Source organism: Schistocerca cancellata, chromosome 4 (assembly GCF_023864275.1).
Source record: "Schistocerca cancellata isolate TAMUIC-IGC-003103 chromosome 4, iqSchCanc2.1, whole genome shotgun sequence".
Classification (NCBI taxonomy): Eukaryota; Metazoa; Arthropoda; class Insecta; order Orthoptera; family Acrididae; genus Schistocerca; species Schistocerca cancellata.
This window is the reverse complement of record NC_064629.1, coordinates 156,424,044-156,450,167: the sequence shown is the minus strand read 5'-3', so window position 1 is coordinate 156,450,167 and position 26,124 is coordinate 156,424,044. Positions and strand designations below refer to the sequence as shown.

General features: G+C 36.3%; 7 protein-coding genes across 7 annotated transcripts; all 7 read left to right on the top strand.

The window, feature by feature from the left end:
- The first annotated feature begins 2,815 nt into the window (after window positions 1–2,815).
- LOC126183953 (uncharacterized) lies at window positions 2,816–3,742 on the top strand. Its single transcript, XM_049926303.1, has one exon. The coding sequence runs from the start codon at window positions 2,816–2,818 to the stop codon at window positions 3,740–3,742; it is 927 nt and encodes a 308-aa protein (XP_049782260.1).
- Window positions 3,743–7,376: 3,634 nt separating this feature from the next.
- On the top strand, window positions 7,377–8,291 carry LOC126183952 (LWamide neuropeptides-like). The gene has a single exon (XM_049926302.1). It carries the CDS (start codon window positions 7,377–7,379, stop codon window positions 8,289–8,291), a length of 915 nt encoding a protein of 304 aa, XP_049782259.1.
- A 1,168-nt stretch (window positions 8,292–9,459) lies between these two features.
- On the top strand, window positions 9,460–10,293 carry LOC126183951 (uncharacterized). The gene has a single exon (XM_049926301.1). The coding sequence runs from the start codon at window positions 9,460–9,462 to the stop codon at window positions 10,291–10,293; it is 834 nt and encodes a 277-aa protein (XP_049782258.1).
- Window positions 10,294–10,308: 15 nt separating this feature from the next.
- On the top strand, window positions 10,309–11,193 carry LOC126183950 (uncharacterized). The gene has a single exon (XM_049926300.1). The coding sequence runs from the start codon at window positions 10,309–10,311 to the stop codon at window positions 11,191–11,193; it is 885 nt and encodes a 294-aa protein (XP_049782257.1).
- Window positions 11,194–14,900: 3,707 nt separating this feature from the next.
- On the top strand, window positions 14,901–15,890 carry LOC126183949 (uncharacterized). The gene has a single exon (XM_049926299.1). The coding sequence runs from the start codon at window positions 14,901–14,903 to the stop codon at window positions 15,888–15,890; it is 990 nt and encodes a 329-aa protein (XP_049782256.1).
- A 1,730-nt stretch (window positions 15,891–17,620) lies between these two features.
- LOC126183948 (uncharacterized) lies at window positions 17,621–18,217 on the top strand. The gene has a single exon (XM_049926298.1). The coding sequence runs from the start codon at window positions 17,621–17,623 to the stop codon at window positions 18,215–18,217; it is 597 nt and encodes a 198-aa protein (XP_049782255.1).
- A 665-nt stretch (window positions 18,218–18,882) lies between these two features.
- Window positions 18,883–19,803, top strand: LOC126183947 (uncharacterized). The gene has a single exon (XM_049926296.1). The coding sequence runs from the start codon at window positions 18,883–18,885 to the stop codon at window positions 19,801–19,803; it is 921 nt and encodes a 306-aa protein (XP_049782253.1).
- The last annotated feature ends 6,321 nt before the right edge of the window (window positions 19,804–26,124 follow it).

Genomic DNA, 26,124 nt, shown 5'->3' with positions numbered 1-26,124 from the left:
CAAATATGGGAAAAACGCAAATATGGGAAAAACGCAAATATGGAAAAAACGCAAATATGGGAAAAACGCAAATATGGGAAAAACGCAAATATGGGAAAAACGCAAATATGGGAAAAACGCAAATATGGGAAAGACGCAAATATGGCAAAGATGCAAATATGGCAAAGACGCAAATATGGCAAAGACGCAAATATGGCAAAGACGCAAATATGGGAAAGACGCAAATATGGGAAAGACGCAAATATGGGAAAGACGCAAATATGGGAAATACGAAAATATGGGAAATACGAAAATATGGGAAAAACGCAAATATGGGAAAAACGCAAGTATTGCAAAAACGTAAATATAAGAAAAACGCAAATATGGGATAAACGCAAATAAGGCAAAAACGCAAATATGGGAAAAACGCAAATATGGGAAAAACGCAAATATGTGAAAAACGCAAATATGGGAAAATCGCAAATATGGGAAAAACGCAAATATGGGAAAAACGCAAATATGGGAAAAACGCAAATATGGGAAAAACGCAAATATGGAAAAAACGCAAATATGGAAAAAACGCAAATATGGAAAAAACGCAAATATGGAAAAAACTCAAATATGCAGAAAACGCAAATATGCAGAAAACGCAAATATGGTGAAAACGCAAATACGGGGAAAACGCAAATATGGGGAAAACGCAAATACGGGGAAAACGCAAATATGGGGAAAACGCAAATATGGGGAAAACGCAAATATGGGAAAAACGTAAACATGGGAAAAACGCAAATATGGGAAAAACGGAAATATGGGAAAAACGGAAATATGGGAAAAACGCAAATATGGGAAAAACGTAAACATGGGAAAAACGCAAACATGGGAAAAACGCAAATATGGGATAAACACAAATATGGGAAAAATGCAAATTTGGGAAAAATTAAAAAAATGGGAGAAGATAAACTTGTGGTACAACTTGACAAGAGGAAAGAATCGGTTGGTAGGACATAGTCTGAATAGTCAAAGGTTCACGAAATATATGAGAAACGCAAATATGGGAAAAACGGAAATATGGGAAAAACGCAAATGTGGGGAAAACGCAAATGTGGGGAAAACGCAAATGTGGGGAAAACGCAAATGTGGGGAAAACGCAAATGTGGGGAAAACGCAAATGTGGGGAAAACGCAAATGTGGGGAAAACGCAAATATGGGGAAAACGCAAATATGGGGAAAACGCAAATATGGCAAAAACGCAAATATGGCAAAAACGCAAATATGGCAAAAACGCAAATAAGACAAATCGCAAATATGGGAAAAACGCAAATATGGGAAAAACGCAAATATGGGAAAAACGCAAATATGGGAAAAACGCAAATATGGGAAAAACGCAAATATGGGAAAAACGCAAATATGGGAAAAACGCAAATATGGGAAAACCGCAAATATGGGAAAACCGCAAATATGGGAAAACCGCAAATATGGGACAACCGCAAATATGGGAAAACCGCAAATATGGGAAAAACGCAAACATGGGAAAAACGCAAACATGGGAAAAACGCAAATATGGGAAAATCGCAAATATGGGAAAATCGCAAATATGGGAAAAACACAAATGTGAGAAAAACGCAAATATGGGAAAAACGCAAATATGAGAAAAACGCAAATATGGGAATAACGCAAGTATTGCAAAAACGTAAATATAGGAAAGACGCAAATATGGGAAATACGCAAATATGGGAAAAACGCAAATAGGGCAAAAACGCAAATATGGGAAAAACGCAAATATGGGTAAAACGCAAATATGGGTAAAACGCAAATATGTGAAAAACGCGAATATGGCAAAAATGCGAATATGTCAAAAACGCGAATATGTCAAAAACGCGAATATGTCAAAAACGCGAATATGGCAAATATGCGAATATGGCAAAAACGCAAATATGGCAAAAACGCAAATATGGCAAAAACGCAAATATGGCAAAAACGCAAATATGGCAGAGACGCGAATATGGCAAAAACGTGATTTTGGCAAAAACGAGAATATGGAAAAAAGCAAATATGCAAAAAATGCAAATATGGCAAAAAAGGAAATATATCAAAAAAGCAAATATGGCAAAAAAGCAAATATGGCAAAAAAGAAAATATGGCAAAAACGCAAATATGTGAAAAACGCGAATATGCGAAAAACGCGAATATGCGAAAAACGCGAATATGGCAAAAACGCGAATATGGCAAAATCGCGAATATGTCAAAAACGCGAATATGTCAAAAACGCGAATGTGGCAAACATGTGAATATGGCAAAAATGCGGATATGGAAAATCGAGAATATGGAAAAAACGCAAATATGGGAGTAACGCAAATAAGGGAAAAACGCAAATAAGGGAAAAACGCAAATAAGGGAAAAACGCAAATAAGGGAAAAACGCAAATAAGGGAAAAACGCAAATATTGGAGTAACGCAAATATGGGAGTAATGCAAATATGGGAATAACGCAAATATGGGAAAAACGCAAATATGGTAAAAACGCAAATATGGTAAAAACGCAAATATGGGAAAAACGCAAATATGGGAAAAACGCAAATATGGGAAAAACGCAAATATGGGAAAAACGCAAATATGGGAAAAACGCAAATATGGGAAAAACGCAAATATGGGAATAACGCAAATATGGGAATAACGCAAATATGGGAATAACGCAAATATGGGAATAACGCAAATATGTGAAAATGCAAATATGGGAGAAAATAAACTTGTGGTACAACTTGACAAGAGGAAAGAATCGGTTGGAAGGACATAGTCTGAATAGTCACAGGTTCACGAAATATATGAGAAACGCAAATATGGGAAAAACGAAAATATGGGAAAAACGCAAATGTGGGAAAAACGCAAATGTGGGGAAAACGCAAATGTGGGGAAAACGCAAATGTGGGGAAAACGCAAATGTGGGGAAAACGAAAATATGGCAAAAACGCAAATATGGCAAAAACGCAAATATGGCAAAAATGCAAATGTGGCAAAAACGCAAATATGGGGAAAACGCAAATATGGGGAAAACGCAAATATGGGGAAAACGCAAATATGGGGAAAACGCAAATATGGGGAAAACGCAAATATGGGGAAAACGCAAATATGGGGAAAACGCAAATATGGGGAAAACGCAAATATGGGGAAAACGCAAATATGGGGAAAACGCAAATATGGGGAAAACGCAAATATGGGGAAAACGCAAATATGGGGAAAACGCAAATATGGGGAAAACGCAAATATGGGGAAAACGCAAATATGGGGAAAACGCAAATATGGGGAAAACGCAAATATGGGGAAAACGCAAATATGGGGAAAACGCAAATATGGGGAAAACGCAAATATGGGGAAAACGCAAATATGGGGAAAACGCAAATATGGGGAAAACGCAAATATGGGGAAAACGCAAATATGGGGAAAACGCAAATATGGGGAAAACGCAAATATGGGGAAAACGCAAATATGGGGAAAACGCAAATATGGGGAAAACGCAAATATGGGGAAAACGCAAATATGGGGAAAACGCAAATATGGGAAAAACGGAAATATGGGAAAAACGCAAACATGGGAAAATCGCAAATATGGGAAAAACGCCAAGATGGGAAAAACGCAAAGATGGGAAAAACGCAAATATGGGAAAAACGCAAATATGGGAAAAACGCAAACATGGGAAAAACGCAAACATGGGAAAAACGCAAGTATTGCAAAAACGTAAATATAGGAAAAACGCAAATATGGGATAAACGCAAATAAGGCAAAAACGCAAATATGGGAAAAACGCAAATATGGGATAAACACAAATATGGGAAAAATGCAAATTTGGGAAAAATTAAAAAAATGGGAGAAGATAAACTTGTGGTACAACTTGACAAGAGGAAAGAATCGGTTGGTAGGACATAGTCTGAGGTTCACGAAATATATGAGAAACGCAAATATGGGAAAAAAGCAAATATGGGAAAAACGCAATATGGGAAAAACGCAAATATGGGAGGAACGCAAATATGGGAAAAAAGCAAATATGGGAAAAACGCAAATATGGGAATAACGCAAATATGTGAAAATGCAAATATGGGAGAAGATAAACTTGTGGTACGACTTGACAAGAGGAAAGAATCGGTTGGTAGGACATAGTCTGAATAGTCAAAGGTTCACGAAATATATGAGAAACGCAAATATGGGAAAAACGCAAATGTGGGGAAAACGCAAATGTGGGGAAAACGCAAATGTGGGGAAAACGCAAATGTGGGGAAAACGCAAATGTGGGGAAAACGCAAATGTGGGGAAAACGCAAATGTGGGGAAAACGCAAATGTGGGGAAAACGCAAATGTGGGGAAAACGCAAATGTGGGGAAAACGCAAATGTGGGGAAAACGCAAATGTGGGGAAAACGCAAATGTGGGGAAAACGCAAATGTGGGGAAAACGCAAATGTGGGGAAAACGCAAATGTGGGGAAAACGCAAATGTGGGGAAAACGCAAATGTGGGGAAAACGCAAATGTGGGGAAAACGCAAATGTGGGGAAAACGCAAATGTGGGGAAAACGCAAATGTGGGGAAAACGCAAATGTGGGGAAAACGCAAATGTGGGGAAAACGCAAATGTGGGGAAAACGCAAATGTGGGGAAAACGCAAATGTGGGGAAAACGCAAATGTGGGGAAAACGCAAATGTGGGGAAAACGCAAATGTGGGGAAAACGCAAATGTGGGGAAAACGCAAATGTGGGGAAAACGCAAATATGGGAAAAACGCAAAAATGTGAAAATGCAAATATGGGAGAAGATAAAATTGTGGTACAACTTGACAAGAGGAAAGAATCGGTTGGTAGGACATAGTCTGAATAGTCAAAGGTTCACGAAATATATGAGAAACGCAAATATGGGAAAAACGGAAATATGGGAAAAACGCAAATGTGGGGAAAACGCAAATGTGGGGAAAACGCAAATGTGGGGAAAACGCAAATGTGGGGAAAACGCAAATGTGGGGAAAACGCAAATGTGGGGAAAACGCAAATGTGGGGAAAACGCAAATGTGGGGAAAACGCAAATGTGGGGAAAACGCAAATGTGGGGAAAACGCAAATATGGGGAAAACGCAAATATGGGAAAAACGCAAATATGGCAAAAACGCAAATATGGCAAAAACGCAAATAAGACAAATCGCAAATATGGGAAAAACGCAAATATGGGAAAAACGCAAATATGGGAAAAACGCAAATATGGGAAAAACGCAAATATGGGAAAAACGCAAATATGGGAAAAACGCAAATATGGGAAAACCGCAAATATGGGAAAACCGCAAATATGGGAAAACCGCAAATATGGGAAAAACGCAAACATGGGAAAAACGCAAACATGGGAAAAACGCAAATATGGGAAAATCGCAAATATGGGAAAATCGCAAATATGGGAAAAACACAAATGTGAGAAAAACGCAAATATGGGAAAAACGCAAATATGAGAAAAACGCAAATATGGGAATAACGCAAGTATTGCAAAAACGTAAATATAGGAAAGACGCAAATATGGGAAAAACGCAAATATGGGAAAAACGCAAATAGGGCAAAAACGCAAATATGGGAAAAACGCAAATATGGGTAAAACGCAAATATGGGTAAAACGCAAATATGTAAAAAACGCGAATATGGCAAAAATGCGAATATGTCAAAAACGCGAATATGTCAAAAACGCGAATATGTCAAAAACGCGAATATGGCAAAAACGCGAATATGGCAAATATGCGAATATGGCAAAAACGCAAATATGGCAAAAACGCAAATATGGCAAAAACGCAAATATGGCAAAAACGCAAATATGGCAGAGACGCGAATATGGCAAAAACGTGAATATGGCAAAAACGAGAATATGGAAAAAAGCAAATATGAAAAAATGCAAATATGGCAAAAAAGGAAATATATCAAAAAAGCAAATATGGCAAAAAAGCAAATATGGCAAAAAAGAAAATATGGCAAAAACGCAAATATGTGAAAAACGCGAATATGCGAAAAACGCGAATATGCGAAAAACGCGAATATGGCAAAAACGCGAATATGGCAAAATCGCGAATATGTCAAAAACGCGAATATGTCAAAAACGCGAATGTGGCAAACATGTGAATATGGCAAAAATGCGGATATGGCAAAAACGAGAATATGGAAAAAACGCAAATATGGGAGTAACGCAAATAAGGGAAAAACGCAAATAAGGGAAAAACGCAAATAAGGGAAAAACGCAAATAAGGGAAAAACGCAAATATTGGAGTAACGCAAATATGGGAGTAATGCAAATATGGGAATAACGCAAATATGGGAAAAACGCAAATATGGGAAAAACGTAAATATGGTAAAAACGCAAATATGGGAAAAACGCAAATATGGGAAAAACGCAAATATGGGAAAAACGCAAATATGGGAAAAACGCAAATATGGGAAAAACGCAAATATGGGAAAAACGCAAATATGGGAATAACGCAAATATGGGAATAACGCAAATATGTGAAAATGCAAATATGGGAGAAAATAAACTTGTGGTACAACTTGACAAGAGGAAAGAATCGGTTGGAAGGACATAGTCTGAATAGTCACAGGTTCACGAAATATATGAGAAACGCAAATATGGGAAAAACGAAAATATGGGAAAAACGCAAATGTGGGGAAAACGCAAATGTGGGGAAAACGCAAATATGGCAAAAACGCAAATATGGCAAAAACGCAAATATGGCAAAAACGCAAATATGGCAAAAACGCAAATATGGCAAAAATGCAAATGTGGCAAAAACGCAAATGTGGGAAAAACGCAAATATGGGAAAAACGCAAATATGGGAAAAACGCAAATATGGGAAAAACGCAAATATGGGAAAAACGCAAATATGGGAAAAACGCAAATATGGGAAAAACGCAAATATGGGAAAAACGCAAATATGGGAAAAACGCAAATATGGGAAAAACGCAAATATGGGAAAAACGCAAATATGGGAAAAACGCAAATATGGGAAAAACGCATATATGGGAAAATCGCAAATATGGGAAAAACGCAAATATGGGAAAAACGCAAATATGGGAATAACGCAAATATGGGAAAAACGCATATATGGGAAAAACGCAAATATGGGAAAAACGCAAATATGGGAAAAACGCAAATATGGGAAAAACGCAAATATGGGAAAAACGCAAATATGGGAAAAACGCAAATATGGGAAAAACGCAAATATGGGAAAAACACAAATATGGGAAAAACACAAATATGGGAAAAATGCAAAAATGGAAGAAGATAAACTTGTGTTACAAATTGACAAGAGGAAAGAATCGGTTAGTAGGACATAGTCAGAATAGTCAAAGGTTCACGAAATATATGAGAAACGCAAATATGGGAAAAACGCAAATATGGGGAAAACGCAAATATGGGGAAAACGCAAATATGGGGAAAACGCAAATATGGGGAAAACGCAAATATGGGGAAAACGCAAATATGGGGAAAACGCAAATATGGGGAAAACGCAAATATGGGGAAAACGCAAATATGGGGAAAACGCAAATATGGGGAAAACGCAAATATGGGGAAAACGCAAATATGGGGATAACGCAAATATGGGGAAAACGCAAATATGGGGAAAACGCAAATATGGGGAAAACGCAAATATGGGGAAAACGCAAATATGGGGAAAACGCAAATATGGGGAAAACGCTAATATGGGGAAAACGCAAATATGGGGAAAACGCAAATATGGGGAAAACGCAAATATGGGGAAAACGCAAATATGGGGAAAACGCAAATATGGGGAAAACGCAAATATGGGGAAAACGCAAATATGGGGAAAACGCAAATATGGGGGCAAATATGGGGAAAACGCAAATATGGGGAAAACGCAAATATGGGGAAAACGCAAATATGGGGAAAACGCAAATATGGGGAAAACGCAAATATGGGGAAAACGCAAATATGGGGAAAACGCAAATATGGGGAAAACGCAAATATGGGGAAAACGCAAATATGGGGAAAACGCAAATATGGGGAAAACGCAAATATGGGAAAAACGGAAATATGGGAAAAACGCAAACATGGGAAAATCGCAAATATGGGAAAAACGCAAAGATGGGAAAAACGCAAATATGGGAAAAACGCAAATATGGGAAAAACGCAAATATGGGAAAAACGCAAATATGGGAAAAACGCCAATATGGGAAAAACGCCAATATGGGAAAAACGCAAACATGGGAAAAACGCAAACATGGGAAAAACGCAAGTATTGCAAAAACGTAAATATAGGAAAAACGGAAATATGGGATAAACGCAAATAAGGCAAGAACGCAAATATGGGAAAAACGCAAATATGGTATAAACACAAATATGGGAAAAATGCAAATTTGGGAAAAATTAAAAAAATGGGAGAAGATAAACTTGTGGTACAACTTGACAAGAGGAAAGAATCGGTTGGTAGGACATAGTCTGAGGTTCACGAAATATATGAGAAACGCAAATATGGGAAAAAAGCAAATATGGGAAAAACGCAATATGGGAAAAACGCAATATGGGAAAAACGCAAATATGGGAAAAACGCAAATATGGGAAAAACGCAAATATGGGAAAAACGCAAATATGGGAAAAACGCAAATATGGGAAAAACGCAAATATGGGAAAAACGCAAATATGGGAAAAACGCAAATATGGGAAAAACGCAAATATGGGAAAAACGCAAATATGGGAAAAACGCAAATATGGGAAAAACGCAAATATGGGAAAAACGCAAATATGGGAAAAACGCAAATATGGGAAAAACGCAAATATGGGAAAAACGCAAATATGGGAAAAACGCAAATATGGGAAAAACGCAAATGTGGGGAAAACGCAAATGTGGGGAAAACGCAAATATGGGGAAAACGCAAATATGGCAAAAACGCAAATATGGCAAAAACGCAAATATGGCAAAAACGCAAATATGGCAAAAACGCAAATATGGCAAAAATGCAAATATGGCAAAAACGCAAATATGGCAAAAACGCAAATATGGCAAAAACGCAAATATGGCAAAAACGCAAATATGGCAAAAACGCAAATATGACAAATCGCAAATATGGGAAAAACGCAAATATGGGAAAAACGCAAATATGGGAAAAACGCAAATATGGGAAAAACGCAAATATGGGAAAAACGCAAATATGGGAAAAACGCAAATATGGGAAAAACGCAAATATGGGAAAAACGCAAATATGGGAAAAACGCAAATATGGGAAAAACGCAAATATGCGAAAAACGCAAATATGGGAAAAACGCAAATATGGGAAAAACACAAATATGGGAAAAATGCAAATATGGGAAAAATGCAAAAATGGGAGAAGATAAACTTGTGGTACAAATTGACAAGAGGAAAGAATCGGTTAGTAGGACACAGTCAGAATAGTCAAAGGTTCACGAAATATATGAGAAACGCAAATATGGGGAAAACGCAAATATGGGGAAAACGCAAATATGGGGAAAACGCAAATATGGGGAAAACGCAAATATGGGGAAAACGCAAATATGGGGAAAACGCAAATATGGGGAAAACGCAAATATGGGAAAACGCAAATATGGGGAAAACGCAAATATGGGGAAAACGCAAATATGGGGAAAACGCAAATATGGGGAAAACGCAAATACGGGGAAAACGCAAATACGGGGAAAACGCAAATACGGGGAAAACGCAAATATGGGGAAAACGCAAATATAGGGAAAACGCAAATATGGGGAAAACGCAAATATGGGGAAAACGCAAATATGGGGAAAACGCAAATATGGGGAAAACGCAAATATGGGGAAAACGCAAATATGGGGAAAACGCAAATATGGGGAAAACGCAAATATGGGGAAAACGCAAATATGGGGAAAACGGAAATACGGGGAAAACGGAAATATGGGGAAAACGGAAATATGGGAAAAACGGAAATATGGGAAAAACGCAAATATGGGAAAAACGCAAATATGGGAAAAACGCAAATATGGGAAAAACGGAAATATGGGAAAAAATGCAAATATGGGAAAACCGCAAATATGGGAAAAACGCAAACATGGGAAAAACGCAAACATGGGAAAATCGCAAATATGGGAAAAACGCAAAAATGGGAAAAACGCAAATATGGGAAAAACGCAAATATGGGAAAAACGCAAATATGGGAAAAACGCAAATATGGGAAAAACCCAAATATGGTTAAAACGCAAATATGGGAAAAACCCAAATATGGGAAAAACCAAAATATGGCTAAATGCAAATATGGCAAAAACGCAAATGTGGCAAATTCGCTAATGTGGCAAAATCGCAAATAAGGCAAAAAAGCGAATATGGCAAAAACGCGAATATGGCAAAAACGCGAATATGGCAAAAACGCGAATATGGCAAAAACGCGAATATGGCAAAAACGCGAATATGGCAAAAACGCAAATATGGCAAAAACGCAAATATGGCAAAAACGCAAATATGGCAAAAACGCAAATATGGGAAAAACGCAAATATGGGAAAAACGCAAATATGGGAAAAACGCAAATATGGGAAAAACGCAAATATGGGAAAAACGCAAATATGGGAAAAACGCAAATATGGGAAAAACGCAAATATGGGAAAAACGCAAATATGGGAAAAACGCAAATATGGGAAAGACGCAAATATGGGAAAGACGCAAATATGGGAAAGACGCAAATATGGGAAAAACGCAAATATGGGAAAAACGCAAATATGGGAAAAAGGCAAATATGGGAAAAAGGCAAATATGGGAAAAAGGCAAATATGGGAAAAAGGCAAATATGGGAAAAAGGCAAATATGGGAAAAAGGCAAATATGGGAAAAAGGCAAATATGGGAAAAAGGCAAATATGGGAAAAAGGCAAATATGGGAAAAAGGCAAATATGGGGAAAATGCAAATATGGGGAAAACGCAAACATGGGAAAAACGCAAATATGGGAAAAACGCAATATGGGAAAAACGCAAATATGGCAAAAACGCAAATATGGCAAAATCGCAAATATGTGAAAAACGCAAATATGGCAAAAACGCAAATATGGCAAAAACGCAAATATGGCAAAAACGCAAATATGGCAAAAACGCAAATATGGCAAAAACGCAAATATGGCAAAAACGCAAATACGGCAAAAACGCAAATATGGCAAAAACGCAAATATGGAAAAACGCAATATAGCAAAAACGCAAATATAGCGAAAACGGAAATATGACAAAAACGGAAATATGGCAAAAACGGAAATATGGCAGAAACGAAAATATGGCAGAAACGAAAATATGGCAGAAACGAAAATATGGCAAAAACGAAAATATGGCAAAAACAAAAATATGGCAAAAACGGAAATAAGGCAATAACGGAAATATGGCAAAAACGGAAATATGGCAAATCCCAAATATGGGAAAAACGCAAATATGGAAAAACGCAAATATGGGAAAAACGCAAATATGGGAAAAACGCAAATATGGGAAAAATGCAAAAATGGGAGAAGATAAACTTGTGGTACAACTTGACAAGAGGAAAGAATCGGTTGGTAGGACATAGTCTGAATAGTCAAAGGATCACGAAATATATGAGAAATGCAAATATGGGAAAAACGCAAATATGGGAAAAACGCAAATATGGGAAAAACGCAAATATGGGACAAACGCAAATATGGGACAAACGCAAATATGGGACAAACGCAAATATGGGACAAACGCAAATAAGGGACAAACGCAAATATGGGACAAACGCAAATATGGGACAAACGCAAATATGGGAAATACGCAAATATGAGAATAACGCAAATATGAGAATAACGCAAATATGGGAATAACGCAAATATGGGAATAACGCAAATTTGGGAAAAACGCAAATATGTGAAAAAAGCAAATAAGGGAAAAACGCAAATTTGGGAAAAACGCAAATTTGGGAAAAACGCAAATATGGGAAAAACGCAAATATGGGAAAAACGCAAATATGGGAAAAACGCAAATATGGGAAAATCGCAAATATGGAAAAATCGCAAATATGGGAAAATCGCAAATATAAGAAAATCGCAAATATGAAAAAATCGCAAATATGGGAAAAACGCAAATATGGGAAAAACACAAATGTGGGAAAAACGCAAATGTGGGAAAAACGCAAATGTGGGAAAAACGCAAATTTGGGAAAAACGCAAATGTGGGAAATACGCGAATGTAGGAAAAACGCGAATGTAGGAAAAACGCGAATGTGGGAAAAACGCGAAAATGGCAAAAACGCGAATATGACAAAAACGCAAATATGGCAGAGACGCGAATATGGCAAAAACGAGAATATGGAAAAAAGCAAATATGGCGAAAATGCAAATATGGCAGAAAAGGAAATATATCAAAAAAGCAAATATGGCAAAAAAGCAAATATGGCAAAAAAGCAAATATGGCAAAAAAGCAAATATGGCAAAAAAGCAAATATGGCAAAAAAGCAAATATGGCAAAAAAGCAAATATGGCAAAAAAGCAAATATGGCAAAAAAGCAAATATGGCAAAGAAGCAAATATGGCAAAAACGCGAAAATATCAAAACTACAAATATGGCAAAAACGCAAATATGGCAAGAAAGCGAATATGGCAAAAACGAGAATATGGAAAAAAGCAAATATTCCAAAAATGCAAATATGGCAAAACAGCAAATATGGCAAAAACGCGAATATGGCAAATACGTGAATATGACAAAAATGCGAATATGACAAAAATGCGAATATGACAAAAATGCGAATATGACGAAAACGCGAATATGGCAAAAACGCAAATATGGGAGTAACGTAAATAAGGGAAAAACGCAAATATGGGAGCAACGCAAATATGGGAGTAACGCAAATATGGCAGTAACGCAAATATGGGAAAAACGCAAATATGGGAAAAACGCAAATATGGGAAAAACGCAAATATGGGACAAATGCAAATATGGGACAAACGCAAATATGGGACAAACGCAAATATGGGAAAAACGCAAATATGGGAAAAACGCAAATATGGGAAAAACGCAAATATGGGAAAAACGCAAATATGGGAAAAACGCAAATATGGGAAAAACGCAAATATGGGAAAAACGCAAATATGGGAAAAACGCAAATATGGGAAAAACGCAAATATGGGAAAAACGCAAATATGGGAAAAACGCAAATATGGGAAAAACGCAAATATGGAAAAAACGAAAATATGGGAAAAACGCAAATATGGGAAAAACGCAAATATGGGAAAAACGCAAATATGGGAAAAACAAATATAAGAAAATCGCAAATATGGGAAAAACGCAAATATGGGAAAAACGCAAATATGGGAAAAACACAAATGAGGGAAAAACACAAATGAGGGAAAAACACAAATGAGGGAAAAACACAAATGAGGGAAAAACGCAAATGTGGGAAAAACGCGAATGTGGGAAAAACGCAAATATGGTAAAAACGCAAATATGGTAAAAACGCAAATATGGTAAAAACACAAATATGGCAAAAACGCGAATATGGCAAAAACGCGAATATGACAAAAACGCAAATATGGCGAAAATGCAAATATGGCAGAAAAGGAAATATATCAAAAACGCAAATATGGCAAAAAAGCAAATATGGAAAAACAGCAAATATGGCAAAAACGCGAATATGGCAAAAACGCGAATATGGCAAAAACGCGAATATGACAAAAATGCGAATATGGAAAAACGCGAATATGGCAAAAACGCGAATATGGGAAAAACGCAAATATGGGAGTAACGCAAATAAGGGAAAAACGCAAATATGGGAGTAACGCAAATAAGGGAAAAACGCAAATATGGGAGTAACGCAAATAAGGGAAAAACGCAAATATGGGAGTAACGCAAATATGGGAGTAATGCAAATATGGCAGTAACGAAAATATGGGAAAAACGCAAATATGGGAAACACGCAAATATGGGAAAAACGCAAATATGGGAAAAACGCAAATATGGGAAAAACGCAAATATGGGAAAAACGCAAATATGGGAAAAACGCAAATATGGGAAAAAGGCAAATATGGGAAAAAGGCAAATACGGGAAGAATGCAAAAATGGGAGAAGATAAACTTGTGGAACAACTTGACAAGGGGAAAGAATCGGTTGGTAGGACATAGTCTGAATAGTCAAAGGATCACGAAATACATGAGAAACGCAAATATGGGAAAAACGCAAATATGGGAAAAACGCAAATATGGGAAAAACGCAAATATGGGACAAACGCAAATATGGGACAAACGCAAATATGGGACAAACACAAATATGGGACAAACGCAAATAAGGGACAAACGCAAATATGGGACAAACGCAAATATGGGACAAACGCAAATATGGGACAAACGCAAATATGGGACAAACGCAAATATGGGACAAACGCAAATATGGGACAAACGCAAATATGGGACAAACGCAAATATGGGACAAACGCAAATATGGGACAAACGCAAATATGGGACAAACGCAAATAAGGGACAAACGCAAATATGGGACAAACGCAAATAAGGGACAAACGCAAATATGGGACAAACGCAAATATGGGACAAACGCAAATATGGGACAAACGCAATTATGGGAAAAACGCAAATATGGGAAAAACGCAAATATGGGAAAAACGCAAATGTGGGAAAAACGCAAATGTGGGAAAAACGCAAATGTGGGAAAAACGCAAATGTGGGAAACAGGCGAATGTGGGAAAAACGCAAATATGGCAAAAACGCAAATATGGTAAAAACGCAAATATAGTAAAAACGCAAATATGGCAAAAACGCGAATATGGCCAAAAACGCAAATATGGGAAAAACGCAAATATGGGAAAAATGCAAGTATGGGACAAGATAAACTTGTTGTACAACTTGACAAGAGGATAGATCGGTTGGTAGGACATAGTCTGAATAGTCAAAGTTTCACGAAATATATGAGAAACGCAAATATGGGAAAAACTCAAATATGGGAAAAACGCACATATGGGAAAAACGCACATATGGGAAAAACGCACATATGGGAAAAACGCACATATGGGAAAAACGCACATATGGGAAAAACGCAAATATGGGAAAAACGCAAATATGGGAAAAACGCAAATATGGGAAAAACGCAAATATGGGAAAAACGCAAATATGGGAAAAACGCAAATATGGGAAAAACGCAAATATGGGAAAAACGCAAATATGGGAAAAACGCAAATATGGGAAAAACGCAAATATGGGAAAAACGCAAATGTGAGAGAAATACAAATATGGGAAAAACGCTAATATGGGAGAAATACAAATATGGGAAAAACGCGAATATGCGAAAAACGAGAAAATGGGAAAAACGCGAATATGGGAAAAATGCGAATATGGGAAAAACGCGAATATGGCAAAAACGCGAATATGACAAAAACGCAAATATGGCAAAAACGCAAATATGGCAGAGACGCGAATATGGCAAAAACGAGAATATGGAAAAAAAGCAAATATGGCAAAAATGCAAATATGGCAAAAAAGGAAATATATCAAAAAAGCAAATATATCAAAAAAGCAAATATGACAAAAAAGCAAATATGGCAAAAAAGCAAATATGGCAAAAACGCGAATATGGCAAAAACGCGAATATGGCAAAAACGCGAATATGGCAAAAACGCGAATATGGCAAAAACGCGAATTTGGCAAAAATGCGAATATGGCAAAAACGCGAATATGGCAAAAACGAGAATATGGAAAAAAGCAAATATTCCAAAATTGCAAATATGGCAAAAAAGGAAATATATCAAAAAAGCAAATATGGCAAAAAAGCAAATATGGCAAAACAGCAAATATGGCAAAACAGCAAATGTTTCAAAACAGCAAATATGGCAAAAACGCGAATATGGCAAAAACACGAATATGACAAAAACGCGAATATGAATAAAATGCGAATATGGAAAAAAAGCAAATATTGAAAAAAAGCAAATATGGAAAAAAAGCAAATATGGTAAAAACGCAAATATGGGAAAAACGCAAATATGGAAAAAACGCAAATATGGAAAAAACGCAAATATGTGAAAAACGCAAATATGTGAAAAACGCAAATATGTGAAAAACGCAAATATGTGAAAAACGCAAATATGTGAAAAACGCAAATATGTGAAAAACGCAAATATGTGAAAAACGCAAATATGTGAAAAACGCAAATATGTGAAAAACGCAAATATGTGAAAAACGCAAATACATAACGCAAATATGGGAAAAACGCAAATATGGGAAAAACGCAAATATATCAAAAACGCAAATATGGCAAAAAAGCAAATATGGCAAAAAAGCAAATATGGCAAAAAAGCAAATATGGCAAAAAAGCAAATATTGCAAAAACGCGAAAATATCGAAACCACGAATATGGCAAAAACGCGAATATGGCAAGAAAGCGAATATGGCAAAAACGAGAATATGGAAAAAAGCAAATATTCCATAAATGCAAATATGGCAAAAAAGCAAATATGCAAAACAGCAAATATGGCAAAAACGCGAATATGGCAAAACTGCGAATATGACAAAAATGCGAATATGGGAAAAACGCAAATATGGGAGTAACGTAAATAAGGGAAAAACGCAAATATGGGAGCAATGCAAATATGGGAGTAACGCAAATATGGCAGTAACGCAAAAATGGGAAAAACGCAAATATGGGAAAAACGCAAATATGGGAAAAACGCAAATATGGGAAAAACGCAAATATGGGAAAAACGCAAATATGGGAAAAACGCAAATATCGGAAAAACGCAAATATGGGAATAATTAAAAAACTTGTGGTACAACTTGACAAGAGGAAGGAATCGGTTGGTAGGACATAGTCTGAATAGTCAAAGGTTCACGAAATATATGAGAAACGCAAATATGGGAAAAAAGCAAATATGGGGAAAACGCAAATATGGGGAAAACGCAAATATGGGGAAAACGCAAATATGGGGAAAACGCTAATATGGGGAAAACGGAAATATGGGAAAAACGGAAATATGGGAAAAACGGAAATATGGGAAAAACGGAAATATGGGAAAAACGGAAATATGGGAAAAACGCAAATATGGGAAAAACGCAAATATGGGAAAAACGCAAATATGGGAAAAACGGAAATATGGGAAAAACGGAAATATGGGAAAAAATGCAAATATGGGAAAAACGCAAGTATTCCAAAAACGTAAATATAGGAAAAACGCAAATATGGGATAAACGCAAATATGGGAAAAACGCAAATATGGGAAAAACGCAAATATGGGAAAAACGCAAATATGGGAAAAACGCAAAAATGGGAAAAACGCAAAAATGGGAAAAACGCAAATATGGGAAAAACGCAAATATGGGAAAAACGCAAATATGGGAAAAACGCAAAAATGGGAAAAACGCAAATATGGGAAAAACGCAAATATGGGAAAAACGCAAATATGGGAAAAACGCAAAAATGGGAAAAACGCAAAAATGGGAAAAACGCAAATATGGGAAAATCGCAAATATGGGAAAAACCCAAATATGGGAAAAACGCAAATATGGTTAAAACCCAAATATGGTTAAAACGCAAATATAGGAAAAACCCAAATATGGGAAAAACCAAAATATGGCTAAATGCAAATATGGCAAAAACGCAAATGTGGCAAATTCGCTAATGTGGCAAAATCGCAAATAAGGCAAAAAAGCGAATATGGCAAAAACGCGAATATGGCAAAAACGCGAATATAGCAAAAACGCGAATATGGCAAAAACGCGAATATGGCAAAAACGCGAATATGGCAAAAAAGCGAATATGGCAAAAACGCAAATATGGGAAAAACGCAAATATGGGAAAAACGCAAATATGGGAAAAACGCAAGTATGGGAAAAACGCAAATATGGGAAAAACGCAAATATGGGAAAAACGCAAATATGGGAAAAACGCAAATATGGGAAAGACGCAAATATGGGAAAGACGCAAATATGGGAAAGACGCAAATATGGGAAAAACGCAAATATGGGAAAAACGCAAATATGGGAAAAAGGCAAATATGGGAAAAAGGCAAATATGGGAAAAAGGCAAATATGGGAAAAAGGCAAATATGGGAAAAAGGCAAATATGGGAAAAAGGCAAATATGGGAAAAGGGCAAATATGGGAAAAAGGCAAATATGGGAAAAAGGCAAATATGGGGAAAAGGCAAATATGGGGAAAATGCAAATATGGGGAAAACGCAAATATGGGACAAACGCAAATATGGGACAAACGCAAATATGGGACAAACACAAATATGGGACAAACGCAAATAAGGGACAAACGCAAATATGGGACAAACGCAAATATGGGACAAACGCAAATATGGGACAAACGCAAATATGGGACAAACGCAAATATGGGACAAACGCAAATATGGGACAAACGCAAATATGGGACAAACGCAAATATGGGACAAACGCAAATATGGGACAAACGCAAATATGGGACAAACGCAAATAAGGGACAAACGCAAATATGGGACAAACGCAAATAAGGGACAAACGCAAATATGGGACAAACGCAAATATGGGACAAACGCAAATATGGGACAAACGCAATTATGGGAAAAACGCAAATATGGGAAAAACGCAAATATGGGAAAAACGCAAATGTGGGAAAAACGCAAATGTGGGAAAAACGCAAATGTGGGAAAAACGCAAATGTGGGAAACAGGCGAATGTGGGAAAAACGCAAATATGGCAAAAACGCAAATATGGTAAAAACGCAAATATAGTAAAAACGCAAATATGGCAAAAACGCGAATATGGCCAAAAACGCAAATATGGGAAAAACGCAAATATGGGAAAAATGCAAGTATGGGACAAGATAAACTTGTTGTACAACTTGACAAGAGGATAGATCGGTTGGTAGGACATAGTCTGAATAGTCAAAGTTTCACGAAATATATGAGAAACGCAAATATGGGAAAAACTCAAATATGGGAAAAACGCACATATGGGAAAAACGCACATATGGGAAAAACGCACATATGGGAAAAACGCACATATGGGAAAAACGCAAATATGGGAAAAACGCAAATATGGGAAAAACGCAAATATGGGAAAAACGCAAATATGGGAAAAACGCAAATATGGGAAAAACGCAAATATGGGAAAAACGCAAATATGGGAAAAACGCAAATATGGGAAAAACGCAAATATGGGAAAAACGCAAATGTGAGAGAAATACAAATATGGGAAAAACGCTAATATGGGAGAAATACAAATATGGGAAAAACGCGAATATGCGAAAAACGAGAAAATGGGAAAAACGCGAATATGGGAAAAATGCGAATATGGGAAAAACGCGAATATGGCAAAAACGCGAATATGACAAAAACGCAAATATGGCAAAAACGCAAATATGGCAGAGACGCGAATATGGCAAAAACGAGAATATGGAAAAAAAGCAAATATGGCAAAAATGCAAATATGGCAAAAAAGGAAATATATCAAAAAAGCAAATATATCAAAAAAGCAAATATGACAAAAAAGCAAATATGGCAAAAAAGCAAATATGGCAAAAACGCGAATATGGCAAAAACGCGAATATGGCAAAAACGCGAATATGGCAAAAACGCGAATATGGCAAAAACGCGAATATGGCAAAAACGCGAATTTGGCAAAAATGCGAATATGGCAAAAACGCGAATATGGCAAAAACGAGAATATGGAAAAAAGCAAATATTCCAAAATTGCAAATATGGCAAAAAAGGAAATATATCAAAAAAGCAAATATGGCAAAAAAGCAAATATGGCAAAACAGCAAATATGGCAAAACAGCAAATGTTTCAAAACAGCAAATATGGCAAAAACGCGAATATGGCAAAAACACGAATATGACAAAAACGCGAATATGAATAAAATGCGAATATGGAAAAAAAGCAAATATTGAAAAAAAGCAAATATGGAAAAAAAGCAAATATGGTAAAAACGCAAATATGGGAAAAACGCAAATATGGAAAAAACGCAAATATGGAAAAAACGCAAATATGTGAAAAACGCAAATATGTGAAAAACGCAAATATGTGAAAAACGCAAATATGTGAAAAACGCAAATATGTGAAAAACGCAAATATGTGAAAAACGCAAATATGTGAAAAACGCAAATATGTGAAAAACGCAAATATGTGAAAAACGCAAATATGTGAAAAACGCAAATACATAACGCAAATATGGGAAAAACGCAAATATGGGAAAAACGCAAATATATCAAAAACGCAAATATGGCAAAAAAGCAAATATGGCAAAAAAGCAAATATGGCAAAAAAGCAAATATGGCAAAAAAGCAAATATTGCAAAAACGCGAAAATATCGAAACCACGAATATGGCAAAAACGCGAATATGGCAAGAAAGCGAATATGGCAAAAACGAGAATATGGAAAAAAGCAAATATTCCATAAATGCAAATATGGCAAAAAAGCAAATATGCAAAACAGCAAATATGGCAAAAACGCGAATATGGCAAAACTGCGAATATGACAAAAATGCGAATATGGGAAAAACGCAAATATGGGAGTAACGTAAATAAGGGAAAAACGCAAATATGGGAGCAATGCAAATATGGGAGTAACGCAAATATGGCAGTAACGCAAAAATGGGAAAAACGCAAATATGGGAAAAACGCAAATATGGGAAAAACGCAAATATGGGAAAAACGCAAATATGGGAAAAACGCAAATATGGGAAAAACGCAAATATCGGAAAAACGCAAATATGGGAATAATTAAAAAACTTGTGGTACAACTTGACAAGAGGAAGGAATCGGTTGGTAGGACATAGTCTGAATAGTCAAAGGTTCACGAAATATATGAGAAACGCAAATATGGGAAAAAAGCAAATATGGGGAAAACGCAAATATGGGGAAAACGCAAATATGGGGAAAACGCAAATATGGGGAAAACGCTAAAATGGGGAAAACGGAAATATGGGAAAAACGGAAATATGGGAAAAACGGAAATATGGGAAAAACGGAAATATGGGAAAAACGGAAATATGGGAAAAACGCAAATATGGGAAAAACGCAAATATGGGAAAAACGCAAATATGGGAAAAACGGAAATATGGGAAAAACGGAAATATGGGAAAAAATGCAAATATGGGAAAAACGCAAGTATTCCAAAAACGTAAATATAGGAAAAACGCAAATATGGGATAAACGCAAATATGGGAAAAACGCAAATATGGGAAAAACGCAAATATGGGAAAAACGCAAATATGGGAAAAACGCAAAAATGGGAAAAACGCAAAAATGGGAAAAACGCAAATATGGGAAAAACGCAAATATGGGAAAAACGCAAATATGGGAAAAACGCAAAAATGGGAAAAACGCAAATATGGGAAAAACGCAAATATGGGAAAAACGCAAATATGGGAAAAACGCAAAAATGGGAAAAACGCAAAAATGGGAAAAACGCAAATATGGGAAAATCGCAAATATGGGAAAAACCCAAATATGGGAAAAACGCAAATATGGTTAAAACCCAAATATGGTTAAAACGCAAATATAGGAAAAACCCAAATATGGGAAAAACCAAAATATGGCTAAATGCAAATATGGCAAAAACGCAAATGTGGCAAATTCGCTAATGTGGCAAAATCGCAAATAAGGCAAAAAAGCGAATATGGCAAAAACGCGAATATGGCAAAAACGCGAATATAGCAAAAACGCGAATATGGCAAAAACGCGAATATGGCAAAAACGCGAATATGGCAAAAAAGCGAATATGGCAAAAACGCAAATATGGGAAAAACGCAAATATGGGAAAAACGCAAATAAGGGAAAAACGCAAATATGGGAAAAACGCAAATATGGGAAAGACGCAAATATGGGAAAGACGCAAATATGGGAAAGACGCAAATATGGGAAAAACGCAAATATGGGAAAAACGCAAATATGGGAAAAAGGCAAATATGGGAAAAAGGCAAATATGGGAAAAAGGCAAATATGGGAAAAAGGCAAATATGGGAAAAAGGCAAATATGGGAAAAGGGCAAATATGGGAAAAAGGCAAATATGGGAAAAAGGCAAATATGGGGAAAAGGCAAATATGGGGAAAATGCAAATATGGGGAAAACGCAAACATGGGAAAAACGCAAATATGGGAAAAACGCAATATGGGAAAAACGCAAATATGGCAAAAACGCAAATATGGCAAAATCGCAAATATGTGAAAAACGCAAATATGGCAAAAACGCAAATATGGCAAAAACGCAAATATGGCAAAAACGCAAATATGGCAAAAACGCAAATACGGCAAAAACGCAAATATGGCAAAACGCAAATATAGCAAAAACGCAAATATAGCGAAAACGGAAATATGACAAAAACGGAAATATGGCAAAAACGGAAATATGGCAAAAACGGAAATATGGCAAAAACGGAAATATGGCAGAAACAAAAATATGGCAGAAACGAAAATATGGCAAAAACGAAAATATGGCAAAAACAAAAATATAGCAAAAACGGAAATAAGGCAATAACGGAAATATGGCAAAAACGGAAATATGGCAAATCCCAAATATGGGAAAAACGCAAATATGGGAAAAATGCAAAAATGGGAGAAGATAAACTTGTGGTACAACTTGACAAGAGGAAAGAATCGGTTGGTAGGACATAGTCTGAATAGTCAAAGGATCACGAAATATATGAGAAATGCAAATATGGGAAAAACGCAAATATGGGAAAAACGCAAATATGGGAAAAACGCAAATATGGGACAAACGCAAATATGGGACAAACGCAAATATGGGACAAACGCAAATATGGGACAAACGCAAATATGGGACAAACGCAAATATGGGACAAACGCAAATATGGGACAAACGCAAATATGGGACAAACGCAAATATGGGAAATACGCAAATATGGGAAATACGCAAATATGGGAAATACGCAAATATGAGAATAACGCAAATATGGGAATAACGCAAATATGGGAATAACGCAAATTTGAGAAAAACGCAAATATGTGAAAAACGCAAATATGTGAAAAAAGCAAATAAGGGAAAAACGCAAATTTGGGAAAAACGCAAATTTGGGAAAAACGCAAATATGGGAAAAACGCAAATATGGGAAAAACGCAAATATGGGAAAATCGCAAATATGGGAAAATCGCAAATATGGGAAAATCGCAAATATAAGAAAATCGCAAATATGAAAAAATCGCAAATATGGGAAAAACGCAAATATGGGAAAAACACAAATGTGGGAAAAACGCAAATGTGGGAAAAACGCAAATGTGGGAAAAACGCAAAATTGGGAAAAACGCAAAATTGGGAAAAACGCAAATGTGGGAAATACGCGAATGTAGGAAAAACGCGAATGTAGGAAAAACGCGAATGTGGGAAAAACGCGAATGTGGGAAAAACGCGAAAATGGCAAAAACGCGAATATGACAAAAACGCAAATATGGCAGAGACGCGAATATGGCAAAAACGAGAATATGGAAAAAAGCAAATATGGCGAAAATGCAAATATGGCAGAAAAGGAAATATATCAAAAAAGGAAATATATCAAAAAAGCAAATATGGCAAAAAAGCAAATATGGCAAAAAAGCAAATATGGCAAAAAAGCAAATATGGCAAAAAAGCAAATATGGCAGAAAGGCAAATATGGCAAAAAAGCAAATATGGCAAAAAAGCAAATATGGCAAAAAAGCAAATATGGCAAAAAAGCAAATATGGCAAAAACGCGAAAATATCAAAACCACAAATATGGCAAAAACGCAAATATGGCAAGAAAGCGAATATGGCAAAAACGAGAATATGGAAAAAAGCAAATATTCCAAAAATGCAAATATGGCAAAAAAGCAAATATGGCAAAACAGCAAATATGGCAAAACAGCAAATATGGCAAAAACGCGAATATGGCAAAAACGCGAATATGGCAAAAATGCGAATATGACAAAAATGCGAATATGACAAAAATGCGAATATGACGAAAACGCGAATATGGCAAAAACGCAAATATGGGAGTAACGTAAATAAGGGAAAAACGCAAATATGGGAGCAACGCAAATATGGGAGTAACGCAAATATGGCAGTAACGCAAATATGGGAAAAACGCAAATATGGGAAAAACGCAAATATGGGAAAAACGCAAATATGGGAAAAACGCAAATATGGGAAAAACGCAAATATGGGAAAAACGCAAATATGGGAAAAACGCAAATATGGGAAAAACGCAAATATGGGAAAAACGCAAATATGGGAAAAACGCAAATATGGGAAAAACGCAAATATGGGAAAAACGCTAATATGGGAAAAACGCAAATATGGGAAAAACGCAAATATGGGAAAAACGCAAATATGGGAAAAACGCAAATATGGGAAAAACGCAAATATGGGAAAAACGCAAATATGGGAAAAACGCAAATATGGGAAAAACGCAAATATGGGACAAATGCAAATATGGGACAAACGCAAATATGGGACAAACGCAAATATGGGAAAAACGCAAATATGGGAAAAACGCAAATATGGGAAAAACGCAAATATGGGAAAAACGCAAATATGGGAAAAACGCAAATATGGGAAAAACGCAAATATGGGAAAAACGCAAATATGGAAAAAACGAAAATATGGGAAAAACGAAAATATGGGAAAAACGCAAATATGGGAAAAACGCAAATATGGGAAAAACGCAAATATGGGAAAAACGCAAATATGGGAAAAACAAATATAAGAAAATCGCAAATATGGGAAAAACGCAAATATGGGAAAAACGCAAATATGGGAAAAACACAAATGAGGGAAAAACACAAATGAGGGAAAAACACAAATGTGGGAAAAACGCGAATGTGGGAAAAACGCGAATGTGGGAAAAACGCAAATATGGTAAAAACGCAAATATGGTAAAAACGCAAATATGGTAAAAACGCAAATATGGTAAAAACACAAATATGGCAAAAACGCGAATATGGCAAAAACGCGAATATGACAAAAACGCAAATATGGCAGAGACGCGAATATGGCAAAAACGAGAATATGGAAAAAACGCAAATATGGCGAAAATGCAAATATGGCAGAAAAGGAAATATATCAAAAAAGCAAATATGGCAAAAAAGCAAATATGAAAAACAGCAAATATGGCAAAAACGCGAATATGGCAAAAACGCGAATATGGCAAAAACGCGAATATGGCAAAAACGCGAATATGACAAAAATGCGAATATGGAAAAACGCGAATATGGGAGTAACGCAAATAAGGGAAAGACGCAAATATGGGAGTAACGCAAATAAGGGAAAAACGCAAATATGGGAGTAACGCAAATATGGGAGTAATGCAAATATGGCAGTAACGCAAATATGGGAAAAACGCAAATATGGGAAACACGCAAATATGGGAAAAACGCAAATATGGGAAAAACGCAAATATGGGAAAAACGCAAATATGGGAAAAAGGCAAATACGGGAAGAATGCAAAAATGGGAGAAAATAAACTTGTGGAACAACTTGACAAGGGGAAAGAATCGGTTGGTAGGACATAGTCTGAATAGTCAAAGGATCACGAAATACATGAGAAACGCAAATATGGGAAAAACGCAAATATGGGATAAACGCAAATATGGGACAAACGCAAATATGGGACAAACGCAAATAAGGGACAAACGCAAATATGGGACAAACGCAAATATGGGACAAACGCAAATATGGGACAAACGCAAATATGGGACAAACGCAAATATGGGACAAACGCAAATATGGGACAAACGCAAATATGGGACAAACGCAAATATGGGACAAACGCAAATAAGGGACAAACGCAAATATGGGACAAACGCAAATATGGGACAAACGCAAATATGGGACAAACGCAAATATGGGACAAACGCAAATATGGGACAAACGCAAATATGGGACAAACGCAAATATGGGACAAACGCAAATATGGGACAAACGCAAATATGGGACAAACGCAAATATGGGAAAAACGCAAATATGGGAAAAACGCAAATGTGGGAAAAACGCAAATGTGGGAAAAACGCAAATGTGGGAAAAACGCAAATGTGGGAAACAGGCGAATGTGGGAAAAACGCAAATATGGCAAAAACGCAAATATGGTAAAAACGCAAATATAGTAAAAACGCAAATATGGCAAAAACGCGAATATGGCCAAAAACGCAAATATGGGAAAAATGCAAATATGGGACAAGATAAACTTGTTGTACAACTTGACA